Consider the following 14,527-nt stretch of genomic DNA (forward strand, 5'->3'; position numbering starts at 1 on the left):
AGATTAGATGGAATTGTCCAGATCACATTTAATCAGGGAATGGCATAGCACGGAAAAAGTGTTGAAAAATAAATTACATCTATACTTTGTTAATTTATAAAGTTTAAGTTTCATTTAAATCTATGCAGTACTTGAGGAGTAGCTTTGACAAACTTATGTCTTTAGACTGCAAACGGACGAATAGATGTCAGGGCACATAACCATGTCATTATAATTTAAAACAACACAAGTATAGCTTCCTACCTAATGTCAAGGAAACCTCTCCAAGAGACTTAACATTCAAGGGATGACCAGAGTATATATGTATACCAACATACATATTCAACAAATTAAACAGCCCATCTCTCTATGTGATACCCTTTGTGTACCTCTATACATATGGAGAAGTGAATGTGTTTGTCCTGGAGAGTGTATATTTATAGGTGTTCTGCTTCTTATGGGTCAGTATTTATAGCAGCTCATTTAAGAATTCCTTACCACTTGAATTAATACAGCACAAAACTGTAATATCCAACCCGGGGCCAAACCATATTCCACTCTAGGCAGGTGAGTGTCCTGCTAAAAGAACCTAAATTAGCAACCCTGGAGCCTGAGTAGGCAGAACCAGACCAGCTGCTATGTGGTCCCCAGTGGTTCCAGTGTACACTCCCTATAACTATGGTACAGGACTATAACAATCCCTTGTATACATCAACTGCTAGCTATAAATTCCTCCTGTTAGTTGCTATCAATAGTAAATGATAATTGGTGTAAATGTTAATCAATAACTAATGAACGATTATTGCTACAGATAATGACCAATTGTTATCATATCTTGTTTGTTTATTCCTGTCTTCCTGCTACAGCCAGGGGTGTCACACTTTTAATTCATACAACGCTGAATTCCCTCTGAATTACCTCAGGCCCACGGATACTCTATTCCATTAGGTCCACACCTCTGCAGCCTCCAAAGAGACCATTAAATCCCTAGACCAATTGAATTAAGTTGAAATAATTTCAGCCTTTCTGGACTTGCCATCTTTTCTAAAGAAAAAATTGTTGACAACTGACACTGCATTAAGGCATCAGCTAACTTGAAACTTTAACTTAGGTGAGCTAAAAATTGTAGTAACGTGTAAAATTCAGTAGTACATATCTGAAGTATAGACTTATACTGCACAGTATATATCTGATGTATAATCTTGGGCTGCGCAGTACAACATCTTTATACCAGACAAGGTTTCAATCCAAGTTTCAATTTAACTCCAAAGTCATGAATAGGAAATATCCTTATGAGAATTGATAATCAAGTTATGTAGTCCGAGTTCATGATACATATTCTGCTGTTTTTTCGCCATAAGAATTATAATTGTATCAGACAGTCTGGGCTGTGCGGTACAAACACTGGCCAGTGATAAACTCCCTGCATATATAGATCTCTCAACCATCAAACAGGTAAAAAAAAATAAAAAAAATATTATGAACAAAAGGAAAAGATTCCTATCTGAAGAAATGTTATAGGAACTAGGGCAGCAGATCAATTGTACTCTCTTAAATGTGCCCCCCTTCCCCTCCTCTGGAAACCTTCTGGGAGTTTATTCCTGTATATAAAAATGCCATACCAATACATCATCTCAGCCAACTCTGACAAGACTTCACACAAACTTGTCAAGGTTTCAAAACTCACAGTGCAGGTGATGACCATTAAAATGCAGGCCAAGCAGCTATCACTGCAGGTCATTGTACGCTCAAGTCACAATATGACATTTTGTTGTGTGGCCAGTATAATGTATACCATATGGCACAGTTTACCTCAAAACACATTTGTTGACATTATCTTCACAAATACCTTCAAATAGATCTACAGTTGTTCTCTTTATTAATAGAAGAGGTCTATCAGGCCTGTATTGCTCTTTTTCTTTGATATCAGAACTAGACAGAAAGTGACACGTTTCTGCTATCCTGACATCAGTGTGGCTACCGTACTCAGATGTTGTATCAACCCACACATTGTATTACTCAATAAAACTATCACTTCTATCCGAGTTCTAAATGTCCTAACATTCTGTGTGGCTTACGAACTCAATATCTGACTGGATGTACACGTCTCTTTGTAATGTCACAAACAAATACCAGAGCAACGGACGGTAGGCTTCATTAAAGATTTAGAAAGGGAAAGTTATTTCTTGTTTGTGTTATGAACTTTGACATTTCAAAACAGTGCTGGAGCAAAATAACGAAAGAGAAGAAACTGATGAAATAATCCTGTTAACTACGTACAATACAAGCGAAAACACAACAAAAACACACACAAAATGGAAATGTCCAGGGTGAGCTCACAGAGTCTGAAGACAATCATTTGTTTCTTTCTGTTAATCTGCATTTCATCAATAATAAGTCTGTCTGCACATACAATATTCAAAACATACAATGAGGATAGAAAACCACCCCTACTGACCTTTTATCTCCGACAGAACACAAAATTACCACCTTACATCATTTGTGAATATCACTTGGAGCATTCCAATTTTTGGTTCAAAATTGAACTTGAGCTAGTAATTGGTACGTATGTTTTTGGTTTATGTAAAAAAAGTTTGATGAAAGTCAAATTAAAGCAGTTCTTCAGGAGTTATCTCACAGAAACTATTCATGCGAACAACACACAAGAGGGATCCCTAATTAATGCTTAATTAATTTATGAACTTTAAGTTTTAGATCGAGAACACTATGACGCTTGTATTCTGTTATTACAGATTACCAATATGTCACGACGTTTCCAGCTGTTTCACCAGCTGTCTGGGTACAACTCGGACAGACTTTGTGCTTCATTTCCTCAGATTTGATATTGACGTTGTTCTATACCTACAATGCAGCTGAGGTTATGCAATTCAATTTTCATTTTTATCTCTAGGAGAAGAAGCCCTGGGGATTTTGGCAAATCTCTCTATGCACTTCCCAAATCTCAGCCTCCATCAGTCTGTCTGACACTGCTTGCGTAAGCTTTGAAAACACCGACAGACAAATCTGGTTACCTCATAATCCCCGCGACCTGGGGATCTATATCTAATACTGGAATGGGGTATCTTACACCTTGTTTCATGAGAAATGCATATGTCCATACAAATATCCTTATACCTGCTGCATTTCTATGTCTCAGAACGGATGATCCATATCTGACCTTAGGAACATTCTTCAGATGAATTATTTGACACGATAAACATTCCATGTTTGATACCTTTGATCGTAATTTTACAACTTGTTTCCATGGTAACATATATACTACACACCATGCCCAGGGGGCCTGACTACTGTAGACATACATCAAAAGAGTGATTGATACAAGTACAAGCTGAGAACAAGCAAAAATTCAGAAATGAAAAGCTTTTGATAGTTATCTCGATTCCTTCCTACATGTAAGTATGTTAGGCTTCAGATCCTATGTTGGCCTACATTATCTCATAGAGATCTATTTCTTGTTTGTATGTTTCCTCCCAAACTGAGATTTTGTTTTGCAGCAAAAAAAGGATGGTTTTGAAAAATATTTGAAATTTTACAAATGTTTTTGACAGATATTTCAAATGATTGTAATGAGTCTATATATATGTAGTTTTTTGTTTTGAATTTCAATTGTTCTAAAGATAGTAAAAAGTTTTCCATTTAATTCTTGATAAGCTTAAAAGACCATCACCTAAGCATGGTTCCACTTCTCAAGTTTGAATGAAATCTATCCATCAATTCTTGAGAAGAAGTAAAATAAATATGAAATATTACACCTGATGCACTCAATAAAAGGCACAACTATACCTTCAGCTTGATATGTGTTCAATACCTTATAAAAATATCCTTAACATATTTCACATACCGGTAAGGAAACAATAACATAGGAAGGACAGACGGATGAACCGAGGAATGGACACTGCTCAAGTAAAGATTCCCAGCAGAGGATAAATATAGCAAGACAACTGTGTAATAGTATTATAGACGATGTGTATGGCAGGAATTGACATATTGGTTTGTGGCTACAGATAATTTGTAGGAGACACCAAAGGACAAAGCAATCCATTACTTAATCCGTCTCCATCTAACCTCCGTCACTAATTGCTTGTATAATCATTTAAAGCTGGTTTGATTAATGGCAAATCAATCTTGATTATGTTTGATTTATCGATCAGGCTAGAGACGAGGTGCTCTGTGGTCACAGGTGATGATGGCGGTGGTGGTGGAGGAGTTTTACGGAGGGGGCTATCCCAGCTGGGGATCATAAAATGAGGGTGTGTCATTTCAGCATCACAGTGATACATCACAGGGTCTGTACACACTGTCAGTAAAGGCAATGTGAGAGTAGATTATAAACAGACACATACATCAGCCTGTCACCCTGCCATACAATTAATTGTTAAGTAAAGGGAAAGTGAAAGTAGATCTAGACAGATAGGTCTGGGCATTATAGAACCACCTACATTAATACAAATTCAACACAAAGCGCGTCAGAGAGCGATAACTACCAACAAAGCCCCAGTGAATTGGTATGTCTAATTATGCAACAATGTTCGTACAATGTTATGAGTCCCCTTGGCACAGCGACATTCCATCAAATTTTGTCCAAAGCTGTTTAGCTGTTCTAAATAAGTGGTCTTTTAAATGAAAAGTTGACAGAGGAATGATAGATGCCATACATTAGCATTAAGTCACTTGTCCTTTGTACAGGTGAGCTAAAATCTATCAAATACCAAATGACAGAGGAGAGTAAAACCTCCCCAAACAGTTCCATCCTTACAAAACACAGACCCTTACACACCACACTATATCAGCAGTAATGCTGGCTATGGTGTAAATAAAGATAAGAAAAAATTCACAACGAATTACAATAAAGCTGATCTCTGACAGTGTTCCAGTGCTGTATCTCCACACAGACATGCACCCAACTGTCTGTAAGGTCAGCCCATTGGCCACACTACGGGTGATAGCCACCGAACAGTCTGTAAGATCAGCACTGAAACACTGGCCACACTATACTGGTGATAGCGGTCACGCGGCAGTATTGCGGGCTGATTTACATTAGTATAGAGATAATCAGTAATGGGTGTTAGGACACACCAATTGTCTGTTACAATTTGTCCATCCAGCCATTTATAACCTGAAAGTAACCAGCCCTTATGCTGTATGCCTTTGCTTTTTAGGCTCTTTTAAGTATCAAATAACAAATACTGTTAATGCCAGTTTGTGCTGAATTTGATAAGAAACAATATCTCTCCGAAAAGAATTATTGCATATGACGTATATCTATTCAGTTCAGGGCAAATCATGAGACGAGTGCTAAATATAACGGCGGCCATTACAGATGTCCCGTAAACTTCCCCACGCATTTGGTCAATCAAGTTTCATTCAAATAGGACAAATAAATCAAAACTTATAGCCCGATAGGTCCCAGGAAAGGTCTAATTTACACATGTTCATCAATACTCAAGTGAATTTCAATATGTTCCGCCAAGCCATCACAGAGATGTTTTCTAGAAGGTTTGATACTCTTGTAAACTTTCATTATCAACTGGCCCAAAGACTTTCTAAGAATACACCCAAAAAATCTTCTGGCGAAAAATAAATAAAATAACTAGAACATTGACCAATCAGGAACGACATCGCCCAATGCAAGTCATCAACCAGCTCCATTTTAATGATACACCCATCCTATGACAGATGATATAATGCTTCTAGTATTTTGAGAAATTCTTACGAGGTACACAATTGATTTACAACACGCTATTGGTTTGTTGCTGTTACATGTAAACCTTTTTGTTTGTTTAATGTTTAATAAAATATTCTTGAAACAAAGGAACAAAGCAGTGTATTATAAGCAGCGCAGTCCATAGTCCCCCCCACCTTAAGAAATACTTTGGTATCAAAATTGAATGAAAGACCACTACTTTGTTTGAAGTGGAGCCTAATTATAGTGGGGCATGAGGCCCAATTTCTATTTGTGACACTTCGCCGACCCCCGAGGACTTTTTTACACAATTATGGAGAGCATTACATGAGAATCCCTTCCACCTACTTTCATTACAATCTTTCTAACAGAACAAACCTTGTAGCCCAGACACATGTCTCCGCTTTTCAGAAATAACATCTGCTCATTAAAATAGAATGTTCATATAAATTTTCATTATGTTGCTACATGTATAAGTATATTGCAATTGTCTCAGATTTGAGTTAGAGGTTACAGAGTAAGTATCATCTTGGTTCATAAGGAGTCATTTTAATATTCACTTTTGACCCCTATGACCTTGCTTGAATGTTTGGCAAGGTCATTTATTTGAATGAATTAAATAGCCCAGCACCTCAGCAAGCCGCCTGCCAAACATCATGAGCATAGAACTTACGGTGTCTGAGAAAAAAATTACTGAAAAGGTTGATTAAGGATGACCAGCGAGCTAAAAATAGATTTCACCACTAGAGATTAGTTGTTACAGCAATGAGTTCTGCCACACCTCGTAATAAAGGGATCGGGTCCCTGGAGATATCAAAATCAGAGGGATTTTATGTGAGAATTGTTCTAACAAATGAAATTTATTCTTACGATGGAGCTGAGATCTAGGACTAGAGACTGTAGGAGTGATGGGAGCCAGGGTGAAGACATCAAACTCAAATGCAAAGATTGCTCCCCATGAACTCATAAAACAGGCCACCATAAAAACAGCAGGCCTAAACTGTACCTTAGGGCGAGTCCCATAACATGGCTCTACAAAGTCAACCACTGCACCGGCTGGGTTTAATTGCTGCGGTAAGGAATCCATTGTGAAGTGATACAATTGAATGTTGTGCGGTAGTTGGATGACGTTGGAATGAACTAGATAGATGGTTCCTGTGGCATTAATTGGCTAAAGCACTAGCTCCGAGTAAACAAATAGGTGCGACTATTTATCAATGTTTATACAGAAGTAAGTTTTTACACTTCCTAACACCATATTTTATGAATGAACAGACCAGCGTAGTGTCAGAACAAGGCTAAATAAACGTGTGAAGTGTTGACTACAGAGTGAGGTTTTACTGTATACAAATGAAGGATTATATAATTATACAATCTCTTTAATACACTTTCCACATGTACTGGTCCATTTGTTAGTTGCCATATGTTAACATACAGGACATAATTAACAATGCATGGTTTCATCCTTTTTAAAAGTTGGTATCTGTTAAAGATCTAGGGGATGCTGGAATCTTTGTTTATGTAAGTTCACCAATATGGAGCTCTAATTTTGCTTACACAACAAATTGTGGACATTAAGCTCTTTGTTTACATAATTATGTACATTACAAATCGAGGATTTAAATCATCTACCACGCCTGTGTGATGTGTGATACCAAAAAATCTCATACCATGTGTAAACTTATTGAGATTCAGAAAGAGGCTTTGCCAAGTGCTGAACCTCAAAAATCTTATCCCAAGGGTTCAGATTTCTGCTAAGTCTTCTCTCACACTTTCTAACCATGAAGGAGTACCGTAAGTTGTAATTGTTAAACCCAATGCATTTGCCGTCAACAAAAGCACATAAGATGTGTGGCAAAATTGATACTGTGATCCTGTGTGATAGGGAACTATACGCTACACTAAAGTGGTGCTGTTTGGTGATGTGATTCTGTGTGATAGGGAACTATACGCTACACTAAAGTGGTGTCGTTGGTTGATGAATTGATCCTGTGTGATAGGGAACTATACGCTACACTAAAGTGGTGGTGTTTGGTGATGTGATCCTGTGTGATAGGAAACTATACGCTACACTAAAGTGGTGTCGTTGGTTGATATGATCCTGTGTGATAGGGAACTATACGCTACAATAAAGTGGTGTCGTTAGGTGATGTGATCCTGTGTGCTAGGAAACTATATGCTACACTAAAGTGGTGTCGTTGGTTTATGTGATCCTGTGTGATAGGGAACTATACGCTACACTAAAGTGGTGTCGTTTTGTGATGTGATCCTGTGTGATAGGGAACTATACGCTACAATAAAGTGGTGTCGTTAGGTGATGTGATCCTGTGTGATAGGAAACTATATGCTACACTAAAGTGGTGTCGTTGGGTGATGTGATCCTGTGTGATAGGAATCTATATTCTACACTAAAGTGGTGTCGTTGGTTGATATGATCCTGTGTGATAGGGAACTATACGCTACACTAAAGTGGTGTTGTTTGGTGAAGTGATCCTGTGTGATAGGGAACTATACGCTACAATAAAGTGGTGTCGTTGGTTGATGTGATCCTGTGTGATAGGGAACTATACGCTACAATAAAGTGGTTTTGTTTGGTGATGTGATCCTGTGTGATAGGGAACTATACGCTACACTAAAGTGGTGTCGTTGGTTGATGTGATCCTGTGTGATAGGGAACTATACGCTACACTAAAGTGGTGTAGTTTGGTGATGTGATCCTGTGTGATACGGAACTATACGCTACAATAAAGTGGTGTAGTTTGGTGATGTGATCCTGTGTAATAGGGAACTATACGCTACACTAAAGTGGTGTCATTGGTTGATGTGATCCTGTGTGATAGGAAACTATACGCTACACTAAAGTGGTGTCGTTGGTTGATGTGATCCTATGTGATAGGGAACTATACACTACACTAAAGTGGTGTTGTTTGTTGATGTGATCCTGTGTGATAGGGAACTGTACGCTACACTAAAGTGGTGTCATTGGTTGATGTGATCCTGTGTGATGGGGAACTATACGCTACACTAAAGTGGCGTCGTTGGTTGATGTGATCCTTTGTGATAGGGAACTAAACGCTACAATAAAGTGGGGTCGTTGGTTGATGTGATCCTATGTGATAGGGAACTATACAATACACTAAAGTGGTGTTGTTTGGTGAAGTGATCCTGTGTGATAGGGAACTATTCGCTACACTAAAGTGGTGTCGTTTGGTGATGTGATCCTGTGTAATAGGGAACTATACGCTACACTAAAGTGGTGTCCTTTGTTGATGTGATCCTGTGTGATAGGGAACTAAACGCTACAATAAAGTGGTGTCGTTGGTTGATGTGATCCTGTGTGATAGGAAACTATACGCTACACTAAAGTGGTGTCGTTGGTTGATGTGATCCTATGTGATAGGGAACTATACACTACACTAAAGTGGTGTAGTTTGTTGATGTGATCCTGTGTGATAGGGAACTAAACGCTACACTAAAGTGGTGTTGTTGGTTGATGTGATCCTGTGTGACAGGGAACTATACGCTACACTAAAGTGGTGTCGTTTGGTGATGTGATCCTGTGTGATAGGTAACTATACGCTACACTAAAGTGGTGTTGTTGGTTGATGTGATCCTGTTGTTGACCTAAATAGCAACAGTGACCTCTTCATCTGTCCTTGGAACCCTGAAATACGAGTTCATCGGAGGAATTCTCAAAACTGATCTTTGTATAAACTCTGAAGACAACATGTGATTCGGTAGAGTACGTGACAATGCCAATAAAATGAAACAAAGGGATTGGACACTAGTTATTACTACCTCCCTGTATAAGGAAGTACCTAAATAATCTACAGCAATCAGTAAGTTGACAGAAGTGGATAGGGAGGCTCAGTGGAGCGAAAGGAAGATAGGGAAACTGTATGGGGATAGGAAGAATTCGGCCTTGGTTAGAATGGTGGATGGAAGTAGACAACGAATGCATAAATATGGTTCCTTCATTTGTCAGACAGGGACAATTGAGTTGTCAAAACTCTTTGTAGACAAATGGAAATTTGTATACAGGTAGATCAATGAAAGGCTTAAGAATTGATTCTGTGAATAAATTTCTTGTCATGTGTTCTTTATTTTACGAACTCTGACGAAAGGTTTTGTTCTTAGATACTTTAACCTGTAATTGAAGGATGCTATTCGGTACCTGATAGTCCATTTCAAGGCATTTAATACTAATGGCAGATTTTAATTTTGCAAATGAGTCTCCTTGCAAATTAAAAAGAAAATTAATCTGTCACAAAATAAAAGTGACTAACCGTATGATACAACAAAAGTTAATGAGCAGTCATCAATATGTTAAGGTGTACATGTCTGTATCAGTAATTAACGATGTACCAGAAATACATGGCAGGGATCCGGATTTAAAAACAAGCGAATCAACAAATAGTCTGACCGACGGCACATTCAGTCCTCAGGGAGACTTTATCAAAGTCTTCTACAAGCGTCAAATCAAGCAGTAATAATTAACTTTGTACCCCAGCATTAGCGTGAAAGCCTGTGTTAATAAGCTCAGCCTGCACCACATCACAGAGCCAATACTTTACAGGTCTCCTCACCTGATTGTATTCCCTTTGAACTGTTAATTTCAGGTGAGAGATTTGATCAGAGATGAACATCTGCAGGTACGTTGGCTGAAGGTGTGACTATGCTAACATGTACTCTGGCACTTGTTTTGGTGGATATCGTACCAAAACAAACCTAAAACACTTAAATTAATTACATGTTCACACCTATTGACAAGGGTACACCAATGAATAATTCATTGTCCTCTTCCAGTTTGGGATTTTCTATTTTTATATAAATGTGTGTTATCTTGTTTGTTTACCACTGTAGATTGGATTAAAAGCCTATCATGGGAACTGCCAGTAAGTGAATATACTACCACCTTATGTTACAAACTCCCACAAACCCTCCTTACATTACAAGTACAACCTCACCTAGTCGCGAACACACATCTCACATACCCACATCCAATATGTCTTCTTACCAGGTTTTTTCACATATATGTATAAAGAGTTTGTAAATAATGAGACGCCACATACCTGGAGGGTAGGGGAACTCCAGGTGGAATATCTTGGTCAGTGCTGCCTGGGCGGCGCGAGATTTGGCCATCTTTTTATTGCGACCAGATCCCGTAAAGATTTCTCCGTCCACTGTCACAGACATTTCAAAACTTTTTGCGTGACTTTCACCTCGCTCCCCAACGTATTCGTACTTCAGTCCTGGTCTAAGTTCGTTTAAAATCATGACCGGGTTTTTGCCATCAGGTTGAGCAGGAACGGCAGCTTTTCTCTTCGGCTTGCTGGCACCGTTTTGTTCCATGGCAGGGAAATTCCCCATTGCATTAATGTTATGAGATTCAAAATCATTAAACAGCAGTTCATTACTGGGGTTGTTTGCTGTGTCAGAAGTAAAATCGTCAGTCGTAATATCACGACCCATAGCCTTGTGAGCCTCGGCCGCATTGGGAAACTGTACAAAAGACTTCAGAGCCTTCTCCGCGGCACGAAGTTTGGCCAGCTTTTTTGTTGTTCCATTTCCCTCAAACGTAGTGCTGTTGACCTCAACGGACATGATGAACATCGGGGCGTGCACCGGTCCGGTCTGGGAGACGAACCGGAACTCAAGACCTGGCTTCAGTTCATTGAGCTGCATCAGGGCATTTTTCTGGACAGGTGGACCGTGAAGTTTTCGACGTTTGCCACCCGGCCCCATGATACTGTGACGTCGCTTTCCCAACATGTCTTCCCCTATTGTATCATCTGTAACGATAAAACACAGTTTATTAGGACAGTAACAAATCAGAAATATCACAACTGAATTTACAAAGTTCTTGTATCTGGAACAAGATTAAATACAGTAAATTATATTACATTATACATTGCGAGTACGTAAACAGGTACACGTGTATGTGTAATAAAAAACATGTAATAGTTATATGTGTTATAATTGTAACATATAGCAGGTACAGGTGATACTGAAAGTAGCTCAAATATTTTCGATGAAGTCTATTTGGAATCAGTATATAGTAACCAATTGTGCCTACAAATGAAGGAAAACCAAGTATTATCTGTAAAATTTAGCTTTGATCTTGTTGTTTGAAACCCCTTATTAGTATTCAAAGGCCCTTTATTGTATAGCTGTTCTTTGGTGTTGTTTCAGCATCCCAGAAATAGCCCTTATCTGGTCCAGATCTCCTCAACAATGTATCGATAAAGACATGTCAGCTTCGTCACCCTCACCGACCTCCCAAATGTTGTTTCCCCGACTGATACCAGCCTCACCACCCTAAAGTATTTCTAGGTTTTCAATTACATATTCTACTTACGAAGTGCAGGAAGATCTCACAGCTAGTTAAACTAACCTAATCCTGTGACAGACACGTTCAATGGTTCCAACCCCAGAGCTTTAACTTACTGTAACGCAATACTACAAATAAGGGAACTTTAATTTACTTTTAAAGACAAGCTGCAGGAACCACAATACTATTGACTGGTAGCAAACAAGATACCCATCTAATCCAGTCACATCCAATTCGGTCTACACAACAGTATGCCACTTCGCTAGGTATACACCAAAACCAATTTGCGATGTGTTTGTAACCCTAAAGCACCCCCCTTATCATCTACTGCTGTGTGTACCGATTCCTGGAAACAATTGACTGCTTTTGATCACAGAAGGGCTGAACGGTTGCACAGTCTAGACAAAAACTGCCGAGAAGGTTAACTCATGATTTTGTCTAAAGCTGATCAGGTAGTGTCAGACCCTATATTACTTATTTACAAATTCCAGTGTGACTTTTTAAAGATGTAATGCATATAAACATTCGAGTAATTTGTAGCATCAATATTAGTTCTATTGAAATCATTGTACACACCCTAAAGGGATTCATTTAACATTGACTTGTGTTAAGGTTAAATTTTGCATGGAGTTAAAATAACATAATATATAGGTACCACAACTTCCTTAAAAAACAACAACTTGAAATATAACAAGAAGGATAGGAAATCTTATTGTAAAAAGTTTCCAGAAAGACTTCACTTTTTGTACATATACCATGCAATAGTAATTCAATTCGTATAAATATTCTGAATTTCAATTTATTTCCAACGACTAGACACTTTTTTTATCTAATAAACTGAGTGTTTACCTTGAGGGTTTGGACTGGGAAGTGATTTGGTAGACAATGTCTAGTCAGGGTGTAAGCGTTTAAATACATTACTTCTCTATCCATATCCAATATGTCAACTGGAAATGACACATTCCATGAGGCACACCAATTGATATGAATGCCATCCAAATCTTGGTTGGGTTATTTAAAATTGTTCAGAAGTGATGCATGCGACCTCAGTTTAACAGATGATGTTGAACATGTGGATTATAAGGGGTTCAATCGTAAAGCACTGCCACCTGGACATGTACATACTAGACACTTACACAGTACTTCAACTGTGTCAGGATGATTACTATATTTCAAAAGCAACACATATATCATACTTCAATTTATGGCAGTGGTGTTGCATTGTTAGCCGTTTTAACCACTTATGACTGAGGAAATATTGCAAAACAATGCTACAGGAAGTAATAAAAGTGGCCTCTTAATACATGTTCAGTTTATTGAAATTTACTACAATGGTAAACATTAAAAGTGGTCCCTTAACACTGGTGGTCTCTTAACACAGGTGATCTCTTAATACAGGTGGTTTCTTAATGCAGGTGGTCTCTTAATACAGGTTCAATATGCAAAGTAATCATTATTATGCCAGACTTAAGAGACCACATCAAAGTGGTCTCTTATAATGAACACAGGTGGTCTCTTAACACTGGTGGTTTCTTAACACTGGTGGTTTCTTAACACTGGTGGTTTCTTAATACAGGTTCAATATACAAAGAAATCATTATTATGAGAATCGTTAAAAGTGGTCTCTTATAATTAACACAGGTGGTCTCTTAACACAGTGGTCTTTCAATACAGGTTCAGCCCACAATAAAATCACTACAATAGGAAACATTCAAAGTGATCTCTTAACAAAGGTAGTCTCTTAATGGAGGGGGTCCATTAACAAAGGTAGTCTCTTAATGGAGGGGTCCCTTAACAAAGGTAGTCTCTTAATGGAGGGGGTCCCTTAACAAAGGTAGTCTCCTAATGGAGGGGGTCCCTTAACAAAGGTAGTCTCTTAATGAAGGTGGTCCCTTAACACAGGTAGTCTCTTAATGGAAGGGGTTCCTAAACAAAGGTTGTCTCTTAATGGAGGTCCCTTAACAAAGGTAGTCTCTTAATGGAAGGGGTTCCTTAACAAAGGTTGTCTCTTAATGGAGGTGGTCCCTAAACAAAGGTAGTCTTTTAATGGAGGGGTCCCTTAACAAAAGTAATCTCTTAATAGAGGGGGTCCATTAACAAAGGTAGTCTCTTAATGGAGGGGGTCCCTTAACAAAGGTAGTCTCTTAATGGAGGGGTCCCTTAACAAAAGTAGTCTCTTAATAGAGAGGGTCCCCTAATAAAGGTAGTCTCTTAATGGAGGGGGTCCCTTAACAAAGGTAGTCTCCTAATGAAGGGGGTCCCTTAATAAAGGTAATCTCTTAATGGAGGTGTCCCTTAACAAATTTAGTCTCTTAATGGAGGTGTCCCTTAACAATGGTAGTCTCTTAAGTGAGGGGGTCCCTTAACAAAGGTAGTCTCTTAATGGAGGGGGTCCCTTAACAAAGGTAGTCTCTTAATGGAGGTGTCCCTTAACAATGGTAGTCTCTTAATGGAGGGGGTCCCTTAACAAAGGTAGTCTCTTAATGGAGGGGTCCCTTAACAAAAGTAGTCTC

At 38.5% G+C, this 14,527-nt stretch overlaps 1 protein-coding gene across 3 annotated transcripts in view; it reads right to left on the minus strand.

The window, feature by feature from the left end:
- Positions 1-14,527, minus strand: part of LOC110463562 (double-stranded RNA-specific editase 1-like) — a 97,774-nt gene that overhangs the window by 12,383 nt on the left and 70,864 nt on the right. For all 3 annotated transcript variants that reach the window (XM_021518249.1, XM_021518247.1, XM_021518248.1), the window contains exon 6: positions 10,756-11,475. In XM_021518249.1, the coding sequence (XP_021373924.1) occupies positions 10,756-11,475 (720 nt within the window). The remainder of the gene's footprint in view (positions 1-10,755; positions 11,476-14,527) is intronic.

The sequence above is a fragment of the Mizuhopecten yessoensis genome, unplaced genomic scaffold, assembly GCF_002113885.1.
Source record: "Mizuhopecten yessoensis strain PY_sf001 unplaced genomic scaffold, ASM211388v2 scaffold10917, whole genome shotgun sequence".
NCBI classification, from domain to species: domain Eukaryota; kingdom Metazoa; phylum Mollusca; class Bivalvia; order Pectinida; family Pectinidae; genus Mizuhopecten; species Mizuhopecten yessoensis.